A 25587-nucleotide genomic window follows, 5' to 3' on the forward strand; every position below is an offset into this window, starting at 1 on the left:
TTTTACTTGTTTGCCTTTTATAAATTAAAATCTCTACCTATGAAATAAAAAAAATGAAGGTTTGAATCAAAACATTATACCTAGAATAGTTTGAAGTATTGAAAAGGTGTTTATTTTCGTAGTGTGCTACTTTCGCACTGGACAGATAAGCGTGAAAAATAAAACATGCAAGATTTTATCAACACGATACACTGATCATTTTTCAAAACAACAAAAAGTGATATCCTTGAATATGTTAACTTGACAGAATCCGCAAAAAATTTACTTGTTAACAGCTTTTTGGTTTCATATCAAAATATTAACCTATTTTTTTCTGTTTCATATTGTTATTTATGGATATATTCTTGTTTATTCAACCAAATCATTTTAATATAACATCCTAATTATTCACAAACATTTTTTTCAAAAGAAATGTTTCTGATATGAATTTTTATATGCACATCTTATAAATACAGAATTAAAGCAGTTTTGAAGTCGACAGAAAATATGATGGGTGAGATGTAATGTTCTGTTTAGACATTCTGGCATTATTCTGTTTATTGATGATGTAACAGTGTAACTTTGTCATTGGGAATGTATTGAGGCAGTAGCCAGAGATAGAAAACATCACACAGTAAGATGAAGTTACCAGTTACAAAACTGTCAAGGGATTTTAGACCCGTTGACTGAGATGGCAGCCTGGGGAAGTAACGCCTCGGATGGTATAGATTTTTTCGATTTTCGAAAAATCTTAATGTGTTTTCCGTGACCTTTCACTTGAATTGTCACCTGCCCATTGGACAATCCTGCTTCATGAATTTTTTAAAGCTGGTTTTGTTTTAAAATAGTAGGTATTTAGAACAAACCAGAATGATATTTGATTCCGTTATCAGACGGGAAAACATTATTTTTTTATTTTTATGAGAAAAAAAATCAGAAAAGAATAATCAAGGGAACCAAGGTTATAGCGGTAATCAAAGGAATGTAATCCTGGGACAAAGGCCAGACATGGAAAACAGACATACACAACAAAGAACATTAAGTAACTAAAATAATACATACAAAGTAACAAAAGCAAAAGAGCAACTCGACTCCACTAACTTTTGGGAGCATGAACCAGGTGCTCCGGTAGGGTAAGCGTCCCCTGCTTTTCTAGAAACACCCGCCGAATTGCTCATAAAAAGTCAAGTCCGGGGTAGACGAAAGAGGAAAGGAAAACCATGACACGTTGAACAATTCAGTTCTAACGATCCACAGGTTTATGATGACGACCATAAAACTTCTGTAGTGATGACTTCAACTTGCAGCAACATAACCTGTTCCAGAAGCTTATTTGTGAGAATTCTAGCGCAATACAAAAAGTCTGCGCAGTTTTGGCGAGCTCTGGCATAACGTAGGAGTTGTGCTATGAACACTTCATACGCAGGTGCTGAATAGATGCTGCCACAGATGAAGGGAAAGTTGACAATTTGGTTTCCTTTCCCATCGATTTCTAAGTAGGACAAGATATGAGGCTGACTTCGCAGTGTCTGTAGTATCCTTTATCTCAAGTTCTTCGGGGCTTGATGCGATTTATCAAATCCCCGAAATTAGGATTGTTTAAAGATGATACGTCATCTATATATGAAAACTGAATTAACGTGACAGCAAAGATTGTGAGTGTGAGAGCGTAATTTTGTGTTTGAAAGGCCAACTCTCACGCTAAAATTGTGAGACTTGACAGGTTTGCATTTAGGACATCAACATAATGGGTGAATCTTTGTCAGTTCTTCTGTCTGTCTGTTTATATGTATTTTATGAAACGTAATTGTTAATTTTGTGCTTTTTTGTTTTGCTTAAGCAAGTATTTTTATTCATTAGATCAAATTTCATTTATCAGGAAAAAAATCGTGATCGTACATACTGTAATCAGAAAAATGGAGTTACATGAAATGTCAATCTTATTTTTGATAAAAAAAAAAAAAAACCCAAATATTTGAACAAAATAATTTAGTTCATTTATTTCCATTCGCGAAAAACTTAAGTTAGTTGAGAAAGTATGACATACCGGGGTAGTCGAGATCACAGAGATCAGATGTTTTTTTTTCACAAGTATACATTTATTTGTTGTTTCTCTTTGTATAATTATTTATTATTCAGGATTTATGTAGTGTATTTGTTGCATATTGGTCTTTTTTTTCTAAAGCACACTCTTACCTATAAAATACATATAGAATATAAGGATTGTAATTTATGTATATTTTTGAAATGCTAAGCCTTAATTTCAGACTTAATACAAGGAGTAAATGATGAAATCCAAGGCCAACAAATACATAAGACATGCGCTGGTACAGTTATGCAATAAGGTTTCGATACATGCGCTGGTACAGTTAAGCAATCAGGTTTCAATACATGTGCTGGTAGTTATGCAATAAGGTCTCAATACATGCGCTGATACAGTTATGCAGAAAGGTCTCAATGCATGCGCTGGTGCAGTTAAGTAATCAGATCTCAATACATGTGCTGGTACAGTTATGCAATCAGGTTTCGATACATGTGCTAGTACAGTTATGTAGTAAGGTTTCAATACATGCGCTGGTACAGTTATGCAATATGGTTTCAATACATGCGATAGTACAGTTGAGCAATCAGGTTTCAATACATGCGCAGGTACAGCTATGCAATAAGGTTTCAATACATGCGCTGGTACAGTTATGCAATGAGGTCTCAATGCATGCGCTGGTACAGTTATGTAATGAGGTCTCAATACATGTGCTGGTAGAGTTATGCAATCAGGTTTCAATATATGCGCTAGTACAATAATGTAGTAAGGTTTCAATACATGCGCTGGTACAGTTATGCAATAGGGTTTCAATGCATGCGCTGGTACACTTATGCAATAAGGTTTCAATACATGGATGCAAATACTTTTTGCTTATCTAGAGCAATGGTCCATGCAAGCTTATCATCCCTCAACCTCTGTTACAAATGTATTAAGAAATACTAAGGTGTTTAGTGGTGAGATATTATGTGATACCCAATAGGTATGTTGGTGTTTCCATCTGTCTGTCTGTCTCTCATCGATTTTCAGCAGAACAGATCAAGAAGGAAAGCGAGCATCAGTAATATTGAATTACTGAGTAAGTTGTCCCATTTTGTCTTTAAACATGGTCAGAAACCTACCTCTGATTCCAATTCATACCTTACTCTATCAGAATCTGCCCTGGATTTTCGACAATGATTTTAACATTTCTCTTTTACTTTTGCCTCCCCTTTTACAACTTTATGATAGATCAAAATTATTTTTTTCATTTTTGCTGAAACCAGAAGAATGACTAGAGTATGACTAATGAGCCTTAGTATTATTCATTCCTGTGTGCATGATATTTCAAATTCATGCCTAATAATTTGGGCAAACATCATTTCTGTGAACACCTATTGTATATACACTTATAAGATAGATCATAGTATGGTATATGATTGTTTGCCCTTCCGTTCATGATAAACATGTCTCACTGTAACTTTGGAGCACATTGTATATTTTACTAATTTCACACAATCATTTTTTTATTTCAGTGATCTGTATACTTATTGGAGAAAATTTGGATTTTAGTTTCAAAGTTAAAATTTTAAAGATAGAACTTTACTCATATTTTGTTAATATTTCATTTTGTTGTTAAATTAGCATTTTCTTTCTGCATTTGTTGAATATTAACACTCTAAAAGAGCGGTTGATTCACGTATCAAATGTCACTTGGAGACTACCATTTGATTTTTATTGGGTGGGGATGAAATTTTAGATAAAAAGGGAGGATTGAAGTTTCCATTTTTCTTAAAAGCAGGACAGGCCATAAGAGAAAAATAAAAAGGCAGGATCCATTATTGTCCAATACTTTTTGTTTATATGCAAATGTAGGATAGAAAAATTGTTAAGTATGATTTAAAAGTCTGTTCACTTCGGGGGTACATATCTATTTTTCCTTCTGGAGTATTGAGCTCATGACACAACTTTTTTTAATCTTGATCGCAAAAAGTCTTTATCGTTTAGCGGATGAATTTTTGTACGGTTTAGTCGAGTAGACCGGCCAAGAATTTATCCGTTAAACCGTACATATACATATATATCTAAATCACTCGAATTGTTCTAAAGTAAAAGGGTGAAAAAAAATGTAACGAAATTTTATTGCGTTGAAATTGACAAGATAAAATTTCACTAGTTCGGAACTGATCGAGTTTAATTACTTCCAAATTTCATTTAATTCTTAGTAGGTAGTTGGACACCTTAAAGTTGTGTAGAATAGTGAATATATTTTAAGGCAACGTTTTGGGTTGACCTAATTCATGTCAACAACCTTTCGATATAGAGAAAAAATTTACATTTTTTTTTGGCCAGAAAAAAGGCTACGTCTTTATAGATAGGCATAGAAGACCAAAGCCAAAAATATTGGGTTCTACTGCGTTGCTGTCAATCGACAATTAGTGGCGGATCCAGATGTTCCTAAAATTTAAACATGAAATCTTCACAAATTTTTAACAATTCTATCCCTCAGTTTAAAAAAAACCATCTATATTTACGCCACCTTATCATGAACATTGTCCGTGTTGTAACGTTAACAGCAAAATCGAAATCGAAAATTCATAACAAACGTGATGATTTTGTAAACTTTCGTAATTAGTGGCAATACACTAATATACAACAAATGTATCCAGCCAGGGATTTTATATTACACTTCCTGATCTAGTCTAGTTTAGAATCTTTATAAAACCAATAAGATAAGATTAAAGGCAAAAGTGATTTGGACATAATAAGATAGAATAACAATAATGGGCTGGGGCAGAACCAGCGAATTTAATTATAAATATAGAGACTATTCATACTTTAAATCATAATTCTTGGCTGTATTCTAGTTCATTTAGTTAAATATTGTCCCAAATTTTTGAGAAGTTTCAAATCTTAGTGAATAAAAATCCAATTGAATTCAAAATTTATATCCAAATTTCTGAAATTGTTATACGTAAGCATAATTTTATCAAAAAGGCTAGTTCTAATTTGCTCATATAATAGGTATTAAATAATATTCAAGTTTATCTAACGAACAATACTGACATTTTCTCGATATTTTTTGAATATTGGTCCGTTTCGATCAATCCTTATATATAATTAAAGGATCGGAGCAATTATTCTGATTTTACAGATTGATTTTCAGTAAAATTCAGATATTTTTCCATACCAAATGAAGTTTTAAGGTTACAGACCACCAATTCAACCAATGAGCATTTGGAACGTACGCAAAAATAGTCCTACGCAGAAATTACCCCTGTTCCTCATAGTGCTGTGAAAAAAGTTCTCATCTTATTTTAAAAATTTAAACAGTTTCTGAAAGGAAAAACATTTCTGTACATTTTATAGGTGCATTTTGCTTCTTGTGATGTGAAGCCTAATCTCCATAATGATTTTTAAATATACCCCTATCTTGTGAAAACACTGGGATTTCCCATGCTATTTATAGACCCTTCACTTCCGGTGACCAGTACTGCACTGCAAGTCTGCTAACCCCACATGCCATTCTGAGGATTGTGAGCTGACATATGTAGAATCATGCTGATATATAGTCATCTGCAGGTTAAAGTTAAGGTAAAGTCCAGAGAAGCCATTGAATATTGTGAAATTAGCATAGAAGCCTATGGGAAGTGGAATTAGTGGTTTTTAGCCTTAAGATGAAGCCATGGCAAAATGAAAAGTTTCTTGAAATAGCTTTAAACTACTTGAAGATCTTGTTGACTTTGCCATGAGAGGAATACACTACAAAAATCCTTCAAAATATGCATTTTTTTAAGTTATAGGTCCAAATTATGGAAAATTGGTCTTTTTGGCTGATTTTTATGTCCTATCTTGTAAAAAGTGTAGAAAATTTAGTAAAAATATCAAATATTAAACTTTGAGGGCTATATTTACCTAAATATGGTAGTAATAAGCACTTGAAATCAAGTTTTGTGTAGATTTGAGCAAAAATTAGGTTAGAAGTGAGGAAAAACTCACTTTCATTACTGCGGTTAAGGCCATATAAGCATTCCCCTATGGCAACATGGAAAATCCGTTATTGAGCACTTTTTTTACTTTAGGTGCCCTTTACTGGTCATGTTTTAATGTGAAAACACTGTATTTACAAATTTAAAGCCAAATATATCACCTTTTGTGAAAATTTAAAGATTTAGGATTTTTGACATGTGATCAAGAAAAAGGGGGAGGCATGTCAGAAATAAATTTTTAAAAATAGACCAATTTCTCAGAAAATGATTACTTTTAAAACTATTTCTTCATTAATATTGTTAAAAAACAAGTTGTGATTGATATTTTTTATTTGAAAAGTCAGAAAAAGTTCTTTGCAAATATTTAATGCATTTCAGTATGGTAGAATATTTTCACTTTTTTGCTCGCACAACTTGGTTACCCTATATTTAAAAATCAAATATTTAAAAAAGTGCTTGTCACATTTCACTGAAACTTTGCAAATGCATTCAGTATGTGTGTAGGAAGATACCTGTATAGTTATTTATTTTTTCTAAGACAAAAAGTGACTCTTAAATGAAAATTATTAAGAAAAATAGTTTCCCTTGTTAAGATTTTAACACGTACCAATCTCGATGATCGAGCATTGCTAGACGGGAGATAACGGTTTTTGTGATTGTTGTATACTTTATTTTTTGTTTTGAACACTTATATCAAGCTTTAGAAGAATCAATTCAATACTAAAAAACCTTGTTATGGTGAAGATTTTTACTTAAAAAACCAAAACAAAACAAACCAACCAACCAACAAAGAAACCAAAAAAGAAAAAAACAAAAACAAAAACAACAACAACAAAAAACAAAACAATAAACTATTCTCCACCTTCGTACCCCAAGTTCAGGCCGTTTTTTAACGCCTAAAATATATATTTAATGTGTGATTAGATGCCAGATGCGTCATTTTCAAAAAAATGTTCTGAACAATATATACTATTCCTCGTTCTTACAAGCCCCTGTTGTTGTATATGTACGTGTCTATAACACCCCTTGGTCTTGATATCTGAAAATTCATAACGGTTCAAGATTGATTTCCCATTTTGTTTCTTTCATAATTATAAAACTGTTTCGTAATCGTTGTTATATTATATATTTAAATTACTGACCTTGACAGTGAACTTGAAATTTATCCAATGAGCGACCAGAAAAAATCACGTGGCCTTATGTAAAAACAGAGATGTGGTGAATATGTTGGGCTAAGTTTACAGTGTTCAGGGTAATCACAAAAAATGGTAGATTTAGCAAAGCAGGCGTTTAGTACTAATAATTTTCACCTTGCTGTTGAGATATATGAACGGGAAATAAATGAACACGGACCTTCAGTGGATTTATTCTTGGGAATAGCGGACAGTTTTGCCAAGATCGGGCAGTTCGGAAAAGCTTTCGAAAGTTATTCTCGAGCTTCGCGTTTAGGATCAATATCACCAGAGAAGTTGAAACATTTAGTTACAAGTTTGATCAATTGTGTAAAGACTGAAAAAGCTTCTTGTCAAATGCTGAAACAGTCTAATCCGTGTTTATTTACTTGTTTGATATGTAGGGGGTTGTTCAACGATCCTGTTACGATTCCCTGTGGACACACTTACTGTAGAAAATGCTTAGAGAAAGATCAGACGAAGACGTGTAAAAACTGCGGCATTGTGCATTATTGTATGAATATTTCTCGTATTAAAACGAACTACTTGCTTTCTCGTGTTGTTGAACAGTGGTTTCCTTCGGAGTGTAGAGCTGCCGGTTTGAAATCTGAAGGAAACAATTTCATGGAACGACAGAAATTTGATAGAGCAATTGCATTGTATTCAGAAGCTATAGATTTAGGTAAGATTAGTGAATCCCATGTACGTATATTTGGCATGCACGTGTACTTGTTTCATAACAGTAAACCGGAAGTTTACATGCGTATACTGGTTTCCGCATACTGGTTACTACCATCTGTAAGTTATCAGTTATTAAGCGACGTTTCCAAATATTCCAGATCAAGGTTGACTAGCTGATTTCATTTTGACGCACTTCTTTATTGACCTAGTTAACTATAAATATATATTAAGGTGGTGTAGTTGTTATTATATTTCTAAGTACTTGAGAGGGATATGTGAAAACATTCAGGTACATGTACCTGAAAGAATCCAATGCATATCGCTTACACTTCGCCTCCCTCCAAAAAGAAAAAAAATACATACAACTTGGTCAAATAATGTGATTTTGGCTTGCTTGTAAGTAATGCATAAAGATCAGATGAAGGAGTAATCAGTAGAATCAAGATTTTAGTTGTAATTATACCACATGTAATTACTGTATCTAGGATAAAGAGCTTAAGACTAAAGATGGAAAATAAACACTTGCACACAACAAAGATCTGAAATAACAAAAATCTCGGGTACATGTAAATAGAAACTACTAACAACCCAGAATCCAATCAAAACTGGAGCATGGACCAGGTGTACTGATAGGTTAAAGTAAAGAAAAAATATCTGTTTCTGCTAACATGCTCTGGAAAATAAGGGACAGTAGGTAAGCATAACTTTTTGTTCAACTTGGATGTTAATATGGCCTTATAATCTTAGGTTCAGCTTTTAAAATTAGGGTTGGTGCGGTTAGGGGAAACATAGGTAATTTATTTTTAGCTCTAAGTGTCCTTTACTTTTCTAAAAACACCTGCCAAATTGCGTATGAAATGTCACAGCATTGGAGGATAGTAAGAGAAAATGGAACCTATGACACAGTAAACAAATCTGTTTTCATTGTACAAATGGATACTGTTTAGAATGTATTATACCATAACATTCCATGAGTTTATGATGACTACCTTAAAATTTATGTTGTGGTGACTTTAATCTTAGCAGCAATGTAACCGTGCTCATTAAGTTTTATTGTAAGAAGTCTAGTACAATGATGTAAAAGTTGTGAGGTTTTGGCAAGCTCTGGCATAATGTTTGTGATATGAAAAAAAAATGTGGCATCTTACTTCATTAGTACCTGAATTTATTGTCATGATTATAATAATAGAATATGAGAAAGCTTATGTTTACATCTGTTACTATTGCTGGTGGTTTGTTAGATGTTGACCATTTTTATACTAAGGGAGGGGGCTTGGGACTATTTTGAAATTGAATTGAAGCATTCTGAATTTGAACTCATCAGACAGAAACAAAAATTATGATTCAATAAATCCCCCATTACTTAACAATGTAGATTTTCGGATAATAAAATATAACTGGCTGCTGCAGAAAAAAAAACTTTTTTCTTACTCAACATAAAATCGCAGATTGTCCTTGAGATGAAAATGGCCCTTTCCATATTAAACTAGCAGATTTTGTATGTATCCTTTTGTTTAAAGTTGAGCTGAAATATCTGACCACTACATACATGTAAGACATTAAAACTTGTCATATATGTATGAAAGATTAATATCAAGTTCAAAGATAAACATGTAATGAACATACATGTATATAATTTGTAGTGAACATTTTACATGTACATACATGTATTATACATATCATACATGTACATGTATGTATTATTTTTTTAAAAAAAAGGTCAAATTTTTCAGAAAAACAAGTTTTTGGGTATAATAATGACAAAATCTTATATATTTCTCAGGACATACATTTTGGACATGTACATGTAGTTAAGTGATGTCACTTACAGCAAATAATTGTGAGAGGTTGGGTTACTAGTGGACTCAAATTAAATTTTGTAGTTACAAAGCAAATTAATGTCTTGGCCATTTAAGGAAAAATTTCAACATGTTCAACATAATATTCAAATTTTCTTAGTAATACACATTAAATTTTGTTTTCAATTATGTGTAAATACCTGAAGTGCATAACAGGATTGTATACATGTATTTTCGATGAATTTTTACATGTTGTACAAATGAACATGAACATTGCTATATGTACATGTATAATTACTATTCAATAATTACAATTTACATGTACAGCAGTGTACCTTGTATAAATATATAAAAAATGTATATGTGCATTTTTACACTGCATTTGTACAAATGTACATGTATGATTATGTGGTAGAATCTATACTACACTACACCTACATGTATATGTACATGATTAACATGCATCTACATGTACATATATTTGTTATAATGTACAGTACATGTACATACATGCACTTGTACAAATGCATATACATGTACAATGTACATGTGTGTTTATGATAGTAATTTTTGACTCAATGAATGTATGCATGTACAAAATGTACATGCACAAATGTGCATTTATGCCTTGAAAATGTTTTCTTACTCCTCATTTACACACTATTTCAATTTTTCATTGCTGTACATGTACATCTTCATTTGTACTGTGTACTAAGAACTTTTCCCACAGTTGTGCATACATGTAGATAAACTAGTTCAAAATTTTAAAATATTTTTTTTTCAGTGCCTTCTGATCATCTTTCATTAAGTAACAGATCACATGCCTACGCACAACTAGAGAGGTTTAGTGAAGCTTTAGAGGATGCAGAAAAGGTCATCTTGATTCGCCCTGACTGGCCTAAGGTTTGTGATGTTAAATCTGGTTATACAAAATATGAATACTTTTTTAAATAATTATTTTTTTAAAAGAATTATACATGGCTGAAAGATATACATGTGTGATCAGTAGGCTGAAAAAATTGTCCATGTTGATGCATTTGTACTTTCATTAACTATACATGTACCTGTCTACCTGAAATAGTTACTGTTAAATGGTTTCTTGTGAACTCTTGTTATTAGGCTTTGTTAAACTGTATTGCATTTGTCATGTATGCATGCATATACATGTACATGTATGTCAAATAGAAAAGTTCTTTGAAAGTATTGTCGAATTATCTACATTGAATGGACAGTCAAAATTCATTAGGCTTATGATTATTTTTGTAAATGAGAAAATGGAACTACAAAAATCTTAGGGTTTTTTTTTCATTTCAAACTGTTTTAACAGCAGGAAAATTACATGACTGTGTATTTCTATTTCCTATATAATTTAATGTACATGTATGCTTGTGATTTTTTTTGCATATTTTCTTTCATTATATTTCTGCATTTGTAATTATGTAAATCATTTTATTTGATTGAATTGCCCTTTATAGGCCCTTTTATTGGTATGAACTATTCTTGCTCCTGTACATTCTCAGGTTAGGAACACTATGTTCCTATTACATTTTGTATGTTGCAGTCCTAAGGCAGTTATCATATATCTTGTCCTCTTTCTACTCTTTGTATGTCAAACATTAGTGACATCAAAAGCATTATATACATGTACATGTGCATGAATGTACTGTACATGTACATACTTGAAGATATCTTCAATTATTTATTTTTAGGCATACTTTAGGAAAGGTTGCGCCTTGTTTGGCCAAGATCGTTACGAAGATGCCGTAGTTGCTTTGTTACAATGTTTGGCTTTGGATCCCACCATATCCAGTGCCAAGAATTATTTATCTAAGGTACATGTAGTTTATTGTACATTGTTGTTAAAAATTGACAGTTCTCTGCATTATCATCAATTGATGGAATTATTAGAAGTAAACTAGCTATTATAATTTTATTATGCAGCTATTTCTGAAGAATAGTCTTCACTTAAAATTGTTGTTTTTCTAGTATCTGCAGGCATTTATTAAATACTTTCCTCTAAGAAAAGTACATGAAAGCACTGGACATTATTTTTAGTGCCATTTGTTTCTACAATCTTTTTTTCTTTCAATAAATTTTTGGGTACATGTTCTTTTGCTGTCTTCACACTATGCCAGTTGTACTTGCAAATTTACATGTACATGTACTTTTGTAACTGCATGCAGGATTGGGTTAATAGAAAATGCATAGGTTTATGGAACATGAAAATGCATCCTTTATCTAATTGTATACAAGTAGTTTATATATAGTCTTTGAAGAATGATTTATTCTTATGTTCAGTGTAAATGTATTTGAAATTTTCTGTTTTAAGGAAAAAAATGTATTTTGACAAATAGCTAAGTACTTGTTTGATGGGTATACATAGAAACTATGTCATGATGTGTCAAATATCTGGAGCCATGATATACTCTTCAGTGGTTTAATTTCTTTTTCAAATTCATTTATATGTGTTTTTAAACCCTGTCATTGTGAAATCAGGGATTTATAGATACATATGTATTGTCATTGTAAATTCATAGGTTTTGTACTCATTCATGTAATTTTTTGTTAAAGCTCTACAATCAGTGTTGTTACCTTAGATCAAATTAATTCTGTAAATTGCAAGGTAAAAAGCAAAAAAATGCCTTAATTTATTTGCAACTTTCTTTGATCTCAGGCTTTACACAAAATAATAACACCATTGCCTCCTGATGATCCTAAGGCAGCTGCCCTCCACCAACAGATGAATCCATCAATTTTACAACAGTTGATTATGTCCAACTTCCAAACCACTCCTTTTCAACCACGGGTTAGCATAGAAGATGTTATGCACTTGAAAGATATTATCAGTGATACTTTAGCCACAGCAACAAATTTTGAAGAATCAGCTGATATGGACCAGAAACCTGATCCATGCAGAGTAAGTTTTACATTATAATTGGTATATATGTTGTGAACTATTTATAAAATCTAACTTATTAGTTCTGTCTGGCTGTCTGAAGACCACAATTCTCAATATTAGTCAATATACATGTACATTAAATTGTGGCATATTGTACAAGTAATCCTACATGTAACAGAGAGACATGATTTATTAGGTTGAAGATTTGCTGCCACCTAATAGAGAAAAAACCTTTGTTGACAAGAAGGGGCATTTACATTGTACATGTACATGTATTTTGTTACTGAACCCCTCCCATTCAGTCCAAGCCTTAATGACTGTAGAGATTTGTGACATAAAGCTAAATTGCTTATTTTTTTGTCATTATGAGATACATGTATCTTTTTCCAGGTTCCAGTGTGAACAATATGTATAATGTGAAATCCAATATGGATAAATCTTTATCCTTTTAATCTGCTTCAGAAGTACCTGTATGTTATAAAATTATGTTCCACACAAAAACATTCATGCATGTTATTTCTTCCCTATTATTACGTTCCAATCTCCATGTGTAGAATGATACTGTGTTACTCTCTCTATTACAATTTGTTCATTCAGACTGATTTCCACTTAAGATCATGTTTAATTTGCCTAAAGAAAAGTCAATACCAGACTTTTTGATAGTCAGTTACCTATTTAACTTCCAAAAACCCTTTGGAGGGGGCACTTACATGTACATGTATGAGATGAGACCATGGAAAGTTTTTTTTTATCGGACTTGATGAACTTTTTTGATCCATCAGTGTAATGATTAGAATAACTCAAAATTCAACAATTATAAATGATAATGGACTTTTGATTCAGGAGTCACTGTATATGTCCTCTAATACTTTCACACACTTTTATTACCATAGTGACTGGTCCTTTGATCTTAAGTACCCAGGCATTAGAAGGGTAACATTTGTTCTTTTTGGGTTTTTGATCCTCCAGGATCAAAACACAGTATGTCACTGGTCTATCACTGGAACTTCCCTACTATTTCTGAATATAACACAAAAATATAGTCCAAATGTAATTCCTTTTATATCATTCAATACCTCTTTTATAACAAGTATTTTTTTATGTTTCTCGCAATTTGTCTGCTCAATAATATTCTGTTATTTATGAAAATAAAATAGATCTAGTCTTCATATCAACTCAATATTTGAGGGACTCCTTTTTGGCCTTGAAAGATTTTTAGTAATAAATTTACATTTAGGGAACTTATTTTTTGCAGTAATGTGTCTTGAAGGATAAAATGTGTTTAATATTTTCATTTTCTTTTTATCATTAATGTTTTTCCATTTATAAACAAGAAGTGAAGAGCAGTAATTTTAACCAAGTAAAATTGGCGGGAAAATTCAAATTGATTAAAGTGTCTAGATTTTGAAAATCTTGTGTTAAGAGAATTATTTTCTTAAGCTGATATTGGTTTTATTTAAGTATAATTGTTATGTTGGATAAATACTCTGTTAATGTAGATTTTGAATGTAAATGCACATAAACTTTTGGTTAGATTTTAAATTTGGGGAAAATGTGAAATGGAACAAAAAATTATAAATGTGTATGAAGTTTATACATATTAAAAAAGACAGCTTTCAATAGTTTTTTAAATGCAGTGTATAATCACAGTTTTATGTAACATCATATGATCTTTGAAATTTTATTCATGTTACAATTTTCACAAGAATCAAAAACCGCCAGTGCTATCAGCACTTTGATTTAAAAATTGTCTGCACAAAATTAACTTATTAAGGTATTAGTTGTGCATTTGTAAAATAATTGAATTTCAGAAGTTAAATGGTTTCTGATTGGATGACAAATTTTGGTTATCATGTAAGACAAAATTTTGTAATGACAGTGACATCATTAAACTTTTTTCAGTGATTTACTTGTTGAATTTTGATACTTAAATTAAATTGTAAGGAATGACTGTTATATTTGTTCAGTCTATTTGAAATAACCTCAGTGCCCGTGGTGCACACTTTAAAATACCTGCTGTACAGGTTATTTAGTAAAGCAACAAGTGATAGAGATTCTTCATTGACTGAAAAAATATAACAGTCATTCCTTATATGTTCTAATAAATATTTGTTATTCTAACATAGTTGACTACAAATTAGGTAACCGTTACTGCTAATCTCTAAATATTATTAAAATATACCTGATAAGGTTACTAATTGTTAAGTTCCACTTATGATAGTCAACTTTACATCTACCAGTTCATGTACAATATATACTTGTACAAAATGTACAAATGTACATGTATCATAATTGACTTGCAAGTCATTCATACATAATATGTGCTGCATGTACTCATAACCCTTAAAGTTACTAAAAATAGCCACGACCTAATGATGCTTGACTGGTTGCCAATACTTTACTCACCTGGACCAGTATAGACAAAATGCTCTATCATGTCAAGAAATAGGTTACCAGCTTACATAACAATGCACTACATCAGTTTACATGACTGGAATATAATTCATACCTGAACTCAACTTAAAATACATGATTTTAACTATATGTAGTACCTTTTCATTGTTATTTAAAATAAAAATAACATTAAAGTCATGGTTACGTAATGTTCTTGACCTCATATAGTTTGAAAAAGTGAATTCAAGGTTAGTGGGTCATGGTTACATAAGGAACATTTTTGTCATGATAGATAGACTATCTTTACTTTATATGGTTACACAACTATCTTTATGCTATGGAGGAAAATATTAGATTTATATAACCAGATCTTAATGTCACATTTGTACTTATTATCTTTCAATTAATACTTAGAGATGGACATTGCATTGGTCATTTTACACAGCTAGGATTTCCCTTATCATAGTTTATGGACCTTGAGTTTATTTACAATTCACATGTACCTGTCACTTGTATTATATACATGTATGTAATTACTGTCATAATTGATTTTTGTATAACATTTTTATTGATAATTATTGGTATTTTTTTTTACCAGAAACAGATTATATACATGAATGTTCAATGAAGGGCTAACAGTCTAATTAACATAAGACCTATCTACTGTTCAATCATAAGGAAACAATTGATAGGACTTATTTTAGTTATATTGTTGGTCTAATATTGACTTTCATAACATACATGTACTAAATGGAATTTTCTTAGTTATGAAACTAATCCTTATTTAAAAAGTTGAATCATAGACAGTTGTAAAAAGGATGTATTGCAATCTTTCATAACTGACATGTGAACAAATGCTGTATGGAAATTGATTTGTTATAAAACTAGTTATGATTTTTAAACTTCACGATTGAAAAGGAGGAGTTAAAGATTATTTTGATATCTTTTATAACATGAATTGTTTAATTACATAAATCATAAAACCAGTCCTTATGTTTTAAGTTAATCAAGGTATATGAGCATTCAACTGTTTACTGTGAGTCTAGAACTTTCACTTATGAACAGAGCATTATACATAACCACTGAAAATTATGTGGGTACCATGTGCAACAGTGTAGGTTATGACCTCAGTCCTCCCATAGTTTGAACTCTTGAGATGAGGTCAATATTGTTAAATGTCTGTTACACACGTATTATAGTTTATACAACCAAGGCAATTACCTCCAGAAGAAACGTGTCCTAATGTCACATGTTGAACAGACACATGTGATATTGAAGACATCAGCATGGAGCAGTAGTGTGTATTAAAGATAATGGTTATTTCAGTATTATTTCTGAAGCAAATAAATTTTGCTGGAGCCAGTTCTCTTGTTTTTACTAATAAAATGCTATATGGCTGTGATATATTATAAGAAATTTCCGTAAATTCAATAAATAAATTATGACTGGAATTGTAAAGTTTGTAAAGGCAAAGAAAAAATTTATGTATGATTAAGGTTACATTGGATGGAAATGTTGGGTAGGTAGGCAGCTAAAATCATTTTACTGTATCAAATTATTTTATATAGAAGCCTATGAGAGAATTTCTTGACTTTTTAGTACTCAACAAAAACAAATGATAGTTGAGGGTCATTTCATAAAAAATTCAAATAAATGCAAGGGAAGGTAGGATAACCATCTACAGTAGTTCTTGGTTGTTAGTCTTCTTTGATATTTTTACATGACTGTGACATGGGATTAAAGAACCTTATGAATGCTTTGTAGTGGCCATTGATACACATCATGATTAAAATAGTTGTCATCACATTTAGGGACTGATTGAAGAAAATATTGAAGGAAAAACTAAGTTGGCCATGTTTTGATGTATTGACAATGTTATTAATCACGTAAAATAATATATATATTTTTTATCATTGTAGATTGATGAAGTTTTGTATAGAAATAGTCAACATGAAGCTATGGAACAAAGTGGTGAAAGAACAAAATGTAAGTGTGGATGTTATCAGACAACTTCCTATCTAGGGTTAGAGATAAATACTATATGGAACAATTATATTATTGAATAATATACATGAATATTCATCATTTGATGTACAATCTGGGCTCTACATATTTCACTGAGAGACACTTTTTTTTTGTTTCAAATTTTGGAAACAAGACAATTTTGTATGAGGTATATTTGCATAATGAAACATCCTGAAAATATTGTAAATATTTTTGAATCTTTGCTGCCATATATTCATGACATAGTCATACATTTGTATGTTCTGAAGTTGGAGAGTCAAGATAAGTGTAATGATTATTTTAACTTGAAGTTTGCTTTAAGAAAAAGTCAAACAAGTCTAATTGTCCTTTAAGACATGAATATGCTACGTGCTATTAATGGTTTGTTTGTATTATTTTAAAAGTGTTCTATTTATCTTGAATATAATTGGTTATTGCATCTGTCAGTTATTTTTATCATTTATCATTAGGTATTTCTGCCCCTAATTCAAGGACGCCATCTCCATCCCCGTCCCAGTTACCTCAGGTTCGAGATGACCTTGGATTAAGTTTGAAAAGATCTAGAAATCCAAGTGGATCTACACCAACCAGTCCTACTAAAGAACCGCCATTCAAAGTTTTTGACATGCGAAAGACAGGTTAGAAAACTCTTAAAAAGTAGGCTGAAACAATAAAGTTGTTATAAACACCACCAATTTTCAACAACTGAAAATTCAGAGCTGTGAAAAATGCTACATTTTCATATGTGTCGTTTTTTGTCCACATTTATTGGTATGTTGTATAGGTTATTAGTAATGGAGTTATTGTAGGCTATGTACAAAACCAACATTCGTAAGAAAAAAACTAAGCCAATCTAAAACCCCACCAAAATATTGTTATTTGAATTCTAAGGTGACAATATCAACCAAATGAATTTTTGTCAATTATTATAGGCAAATTAGAGACAGAAAGAGAAGTTCCAAATGATTTATTGAATCGTGATGACTTTGACTGTAGCTTGTGTTATCGATTGCTGTATGAGCCAGTGACAACCCCTTGCGGACATGTTTTCTGCAGGAGATGTTTAGACAGATGCCTGGATCATCAGAGCTCATGCCCATTGTGTAAAGGGTCTCTAACAGAGGTATGAAAAGAAAAAAATCTATGAATAACTGATGAGCATGAACATATATAAAATTTCTTCTTATTGTAGTTATTTGGTCCCAGTGCCATAAAACTGAAAATAATACTGTTGGAGAAAATTCTTAACTCCTTGTTTGTCATAATTTTGATTGGAGTTACCATGGAAGTTATGAATATATTGTTTTTAAAATTTTGTGGCACTGGGGTCTGGACTTTAATATTAGTTATAGTACTCTATAATAGTAGTAACATGTTGATTCAACTCTGTTCTATAGCCATGTGTTACTGTATATTGGAAAATTTGTGTGGGGTGCTAATTTTAGCATATTTTAGGGTCTGTTTTGAATGCCAAATAAAACTCAACAAAAACTCGGTGCACTACTTAGCATCTGCATAAACTTTTCATTTTCCTTTTTGCCTTAAAATCGCTGTAATAACCTGCCACAGGGTATTTTCTTATGTGGTTCAACTATTTTACAGTGCTACATGCTTCTTACAGAGTACATTAACACAACCAGTCTTTGGTCCAAGAGGGGTTCAGTTTGGACTTGTTACACTGTATTTTCCTAAATTGTCAATGTTCTGAAATTCTTTGTTATCATCCCATTGAAGTTATGTAGTATATTTTTACTTGTGTTCACTTGACCTTTCATAAAATCTCGATGTTTTATCATATACTGTTAAGACCTTAGATGTAAAGTATCATTCTTGAGAACTGAAAATTGATACTGGTGAATATGCTCACTTGACATGATCCACGAAATTTATCTACTGCTAAAATTAATCTGTTGACAGTAAACACAATTGAGCATCCTTCTTTTATCTTCATTAAATAAGTGTTACCTTTGGATTTCTGTTGACAGTACCTAGCTGAGAGAAGACAAATTGCAACAGAATCTATACTCGAAATAATCAAAACATACTTCCTGTCTGACTACGAGGAACGGAAAAAGATACATGAAGAAGAACTAGCGGAATTTGCCAGGTACATAGTTTTTAAAAGTTGATTTAGGCATGCTTATTTGATTTTAACACAAGTTTAGACAAGTATGATATTTGATGATCAAGAAAAATAATTTAGTTCTTTGCAAAAAAACACTTAACTATAGACCTTTAGTGCTTATTAAAAAAAATATAGTTTTATGAGAAGTAATTTCACAAGCTCCCCTATCTTATTCTGCAAAATGCTGTTTTCATTATATTTTATTGATGACCAATATTTTCCCTGCTTATTTGATAAAATGTTCTTTTCTAGGATGAGTATGGAAGGTAGTGCAGAGATACCAATATTTGTATGCACTCAGGGTTTCCCAGGTATACCATGCCCCTTGCATATATTTGAGCCTCGTTATCGCCTAATGATACGTCAGTGTATGGAGTCAGGAATGAGACAGTTCGGAATGGCTGTGTCCCTCACTGATAATGAGTAAGTTAAATAATATTTAGGGAAAATAATAATACAATCAGACCAGATTTACTTTGCTTTAAGGGGAATTTGGTTTTTCAGATCTGCAATTTACAATAAGGATTTATTTTATAGTACATTTGCTTCTTATTTTATCTAACAAATTAGATAATGATACTTCCAACTGTTAATGATTTAATTCTTGGTTTAAAATTTCACATTGTGTCATAAGTGTAAGTAGGGAAGTTTTTTTTTTCAGGGAGCAATTTGCAGATTTTGGAACAATGTTAGAGATTCGAGATGTCCAGTTCTTTCCTGATGGTAGATCATTGGTTGATACTATTGGTGGTAGGAGATTCAAAGTTTTGAGCCGAGGCAAACGTGATGGCTACTGCACAGCAAAAGTAGAATTTATCTATGATAAAATGCCACCAGCTGAAGAAATTGAAGGTAGTTAATATACATTGAACTATTTTAAAGACTTTTAAAACAATTTTATTTTTATTGGCAAATAATTCAAACTCGCAATTTTTCTGTCTAACAAGTTGAAGAAAATCAATGAATTAATTAAATTTGATAAATACTGAACCTGAATTAATGTCAGATTTACACATTCTTTAGTAAAGTCAGCTGTTTTCTATTTTGAGATTAAACTTGACATAGTTTTATAATGATTAATTACAGAAATGAAGAAGGTACAGAATGGAGTGTATACTTATGCCAAGAATTGGTTTGATAGCCTGCCTGGAATACAAAGGGAACAGATTCACAAACATTGTGGACAGTTTCCATCACTGGATGAGGACTTTACACAGTATCCCAATGGTCCAGGATGGCTATGGTGGCTTATATCAGTCTTGCCATTAAATCCTCAGATTCAGTTGTCTCTTCTAGCCACAGTGGTTCTTAAAGAACGCTTGGAAGGTGTTAAGCGTGTCATGCAGTACATTTCTCGTCGACGGAGCCATTGACTAGCAGAGATTTTAACTAAGCCCTCAGGAATTTTAATGACTTTGACTGTGTTAGGTTTATGTTTAGTGATGCAATATATTTATTATTAACTGTTTTGATAAGTAAGTTTTACCTGTTGAATTAAATTCACTTTATTTCACAAATGTTTCTTTCATCAGTGTTGATATTCTTAAAATCTAATGCGTACAATGAATTGCAGTAGGATATATGAAATATGATTTAAAACTAGTCATAGAAAATATTTGTAGAAAGTAAGGTGCCAGTACCTCTAGTGTCTACTGACCTGGCTTGTGTTTTATGTCTAATAAAATTAATTAGTATATTTACAAATTATTAGGATATTAAATCCTACCACCACCACCCTCCTCATATTTTTTATGAAGATTGGATGAAAATTTGCCATTAAAATTTACTTGGCCTTATAAAAAATCTCTAATTGAGATATCAAGGGATACTCAAGGGAAGTAACTGTAAAACAAGTTATTTTTGCTGAATTTTGGGCAAAAAAATTAACTGGCCTATATCAAGATGAAGAAGTTCCTTTGTTATGAAGCAGATCTTTATCTTTAAATTAGGAATATAAATAGTACCAAATTTGAATTGACATCATTAAATGTGAACATGAATATCTATAAATAAAAGGTGTATTTACTGTATATGTTGTCTGTAGATTTAGTTTGGCACTGGCTGCTGGAATGACTTGTCCCATTATCTGTTGGAATGACTTGTCCCATTATCTGTTGGAATGACTTCTTTTGCTGACTGTTAGAATGACTTGTCCCACTGACTGTTAGAATGACTTCTCTCACTGACTGTCCGAATAACTTCATGTATAAAGTCATGTTTCACAAATATTGAATTTTAAGAAAGCAGTATGCAAGCTAATTAAGATAAGAAAAAATGTCACATGTGATTTAAATTTTTCTTGATTTCTATGAATGAAAATTTGTACATGTATCTGCATAAGCTGCACATTAGGTGTTAATAATTTTTTTTCTGGAAATGATAATTAGCTGTTTTTAGTTTATTGATATTTATAAATTATGAATATTTGTAAACCATTTTTTTCAATATCAAGTTGTACATTTTACATGTAGAATACTGTAACAATAATCAAAATACTTTCCGTTTTTTTTTTTTTATTAATTTAGTGTTAATGTCAAACATGTATATATTTGTGTTGTTGAGTGTAGCAGATGTGTTTGGATGTCATTATTCTGACATTTCGTTTTTTTTTAATGTATGTACCTTTACTATCTAATCCACTGAGTCTTATAGATGATGAAAATGTATTGTGATCAGAAATTTATCTTTATGTACTGAAAACCTTGCATACCATGTTCCTGTAACTTCATTGAGGCTTGACACTCAGTTAGTCAATAGTATCAGTAAATTAAGTTTTTCTTTTACATTAGGTAAAACCGTGAGCAGTCATTTTTTCTTCATTTTTTATAACCTCGTTATGGTAACTTTTCTTTAAACTAGTTCCTTAACATTATGTTGCCATGTAGTGAGAATATTTATTATGTAATATATTTTTGCATAAAAATATGACATCTTAGTAATCACATTGAAGTAACCCACAATTTTTCAAATTTTCCTGATCATAAAATTTGCAAGAACCTTCCAAAATAACAATACAAGTTATTACCTCCAAAATGATGTTTGAAGTTTATTATTGTCATTTTAAAAATGACATTGTCATTCAATGTATTCTCATCAACTATTACCTCATGAATAGAGATAGTGATATTGTGGTTTTTGTTAACAAATAAATGAATACATTGTAGTTTTCGTTCAATCAATGTATGATTTGTTTTCAGGTTACTGTTCCATTCAAAACCTTGATGAGTGGTAATCCTTGACATTAACATGATGTGATAGTGCCCTAAGTGTTGTATTTGGTATTGTTTATCTCAGTACAAATGCCATATTTTGTTTGCTTATGATTGAATTGCTGTAATTGACATGCTGGGCTAAAAATTCTATATTTTCAATATTGCATGCTGATCATTTTAAAGTAAATTAAATATTAATCGGTACTGGCAAATAATAGCAGACAATTTTATTACTTTTTAAATGGAACAAGAACTATTCAGTCTTCATTAAAGGTTTCATTAATATTTGAGATAGAAAATTGTTAGTCATTTTAGGATCTGTTTTTTTCTACTGATATAAACAAGGTGTTTTTCCATTGTCAATTGTTGTTAAACATGGTGAATATTCAATATTAAGTGCATTTCTTTGAACACATTATAGTAAATTACCACCTTAACTACTTTCTGACTGTCCTCCCACTAAACACTTCAAGGAAATTTAATGAACTTGTATTTGTTTACTGATTTTCTGTTCTACAGTTGTAGCTCTTTTATCTTTAAACATAAAAATGGGGGACAGATGTATTACATGCTTTAGCCCAGTTGTTTATTGAACATTATTATAAATTTTTGCATTGCTGAATACTGTCCTTAAGTTTTTGGGGGATTATGTTTGAAAAGTTATAGTTTAAAAAAATATTGCCCTATTTACATTGTTGTCATGAATCCTATATTCACAAACATAACTTAATTCACAAATATTTAGAAAAAGATAGTTTGATTACATCTTAGTATCTAACTGTACATGTATATTATTTATAATGAAATTTATACCCATCATAAATTATTATATTAAATAAATTGTAAATCAATGTACAGTTCTGATAATATGACATAACTAAGTTAATTGATGAGATAGGTTAACTGCATTCTGATACTGCAAGAAGATGGAATATTCAGATTACTGCTTATTATTCTAGACTGAAGTGATTGTAACATTTGCAACTTGAGAATATGAAGAATTAGAACTTACCTCCCATTGATTTTTATTTAATGAACTATATCTGTATTACTCACACTTACCTTCCTTAACTGACCTCAGTTGTCATAGTAACTACCTCATTGTAAATATTTCATGTGATTTTCGAACTTGGATGTAATGACTAATGTAATTTGTAATTTATCAAAGAAGAAATAAATAAAAATTATGAAAGGAGTTTTTATTGTAATGTTTATATGCATTAAATATGTGTTTTATTTTTTAGGTCTAGTACCGTCCTAAATATTGATAACTAGGATTGATCACGAGCTTCTATCATGTCTATGAACGGAAAATTATTGCATTGAACATATAATTCTATCTAGGACTGGGCTAGAATAATAGAAGATCTGCTAGAATAATCCTAAAATGGAAGAAATATTGACTTAAATCTATTTTAAAAAAAGACCGATACAAAACATTTAACAGGGTTGACTGTCATCATATCTGAATATGGTAATAAATGTAACATTGAATTATCTTAAAATAACAAATACAACCAAGAGAATCAGAAACAACTTAATACAAGCAAAAAATACAGGCAAAGCTGACTAAGATCAATAATGATATGGATTCCATGAAAAGACGATATAACGGTTAAGAAATGAATGCGTCCAGTTCCTTATTTAATGCATTTTTAGGACTTAATAAATAATGTACATCAAAATTCGAATACATGAAGACAAGCAGCTCTATTAGCATTTCAAAACATTTTCAAGGACAAGAGACTATTTTGCTGTCTTTTAAGTGTGAATGATCTTAATATTTTTAAATACCGACCATCTATCTTGCAAAACGGTATAAAAATAGAAAACTCATACATTTCCGATCTCATTTAAGACATGTTCTGACATTGATGAAATACATCGTGCTTTAAGCTAAATATGAAATAAATATGTGCCCGAGAACTTACTAGTTATACCACAATTTCTATTGTTTGGCTAAGGTAGTTCATATTAATCCCTTCATAGGTAATGTTATTAAAATTAGGTAGTAAAACATGTTATATAGCCTATCGTAGACTAGTCGTCAGTTAAATATGTGAATTTTTTTTAATTGTAAGCGGACTTTTCTCTAAGTTCAAAGATAAAGATACTAGTAGTTAATCGCAAACGGTTATCCAATTTCGCAAGAAAACACCTCTCAAATCGCGTTGACAATACTCTGATTAAGTTAGTATTAATCGAAATGTGTTGACATGTTTTTCGCTTCTTACCGGCATTCCAGCGAGAGCGCTGTGCACCCATGACTTTTGACCCATTTCTTTTTTTACGAGGCCAGTCCTTTACAAAGAAGTACGCGCGTAAGAAACAAACTATTTATGATAGACAATACTTAATATTTCTAGTCAATAAATTGTCCAATTTTTTTCTGGAATATTTCATTGAGTGAACATACTTTTGAATTTTTATGTAAAAACAAAGGTCACCGAATTTGATTTCGACATGATTGAGCCTTAATAAAAGTAATTTTTGTATGGATTCTGTGGAGAATTTCACCATTTTGCAAGCTACAAAAATGGTAGTAATAATTTACGTAAAAAAACTGACATTCTTTTATATTTAAAAAGAGAAGATTAGGGGTTGGGGGGGAAGGGGGGCAAACAACTTGCTTTCTTGTAATATCAAGAAGAAAAGGAAAACAAACAAACAAACAAAAATTTCCATTACAAATTTATAGAACATTTCCCCGTCAACCATCTCCGTTAAACAATTAAAAAGAGGCTTTTACAGTTAATGTTTGTAATTTTACCATACGATTTTTTGTGTCAAAACTTCTTTCAAAATAATTTAAACAAACATTTTAAGCATGATTAGTTCATTGAAAATATGAATGTACGATTATGTAAGATGACATAAAAAAGATCAGTGCAATATTTATATTGGTATGATCTACCCTAAAGCAGTTATTTAAACGCCAGTTCAAGACAACACAGTTTGTTTCTGATGGAACACTGCATGGCCTTGATAGGCATAGCATTTTGGTGATAAGATAGTTCGATAGTGCTGAGTTCTAGGAGGAATAACGAAATTTTGGATATAAATCGAAATTATGAAATTTAAGCACATAAACTCACATCAAAACCTCCTCTGTTCTTTAGCAACTCAATTTGAAATTGAACCATAATAGAAATCTTAATAATATTGCCATTGTGTATAATATCGAAATAATAATGACTCCCCAGTTGTAGGCTCAGTGGTTAACAACTTTAAGCCGGGTGTATAAGTGGTGTCTAACATTATTAATATTACATTATTAAGATTAATATATAATGAAATGTAAAATAGGAAAACC

General features: G+C 31.1%; 1 protein-coding gene across 1 annotated transcript; it reads left to right on the forward strand.

Annotated features, from left to right (window-relative positions):
- Positions 1-7190: 7190 nt before the first annotated feature.
- LOC148604339 (LON peptidase N-terminal domain and RING finger protein 1-like) lies at positions 7191-23469 on the forward strand. The gene is made up of 11 exons (XM_088549144.1): positions 7191-7842; positions 10425-10543; positions 11350-11472; positions 12315-12557; positions 16853-16919; positions 17408-17575; positions 17870-18060; positions 18923-19044; positions 19315-19485; positions 19724-19914; positions 20149-23469. Exons 1-11 carry the CDS (start codon positions 7254-7256, stop codon positions 20433-20435), a joined length of 2271 nt encoding a protein of 756 aa, XP_088405270.1. The 5' UTR covers positions 7191-7253; the 3' UTR covers positions 20436-23469.
- The last annotated feature ends 2118 nt before the right edge of the window (positions 23470-25587 follow it).

This window comes from Perna viridis, chromosome 10 (assembly GCF_037379345.1).
Source record: "Perna viridis isolate PV_CMFRI_1.1 ecotype Kerala chromosome 10, ASM3737934v1, whole genome shotgun sequence".
NCBI classification, from domain to species: Eukaryota; Metazoa; Mollusca; class Bivalvia; order Mytilida; family Mytilidae; genus Perna; species Perna viridis.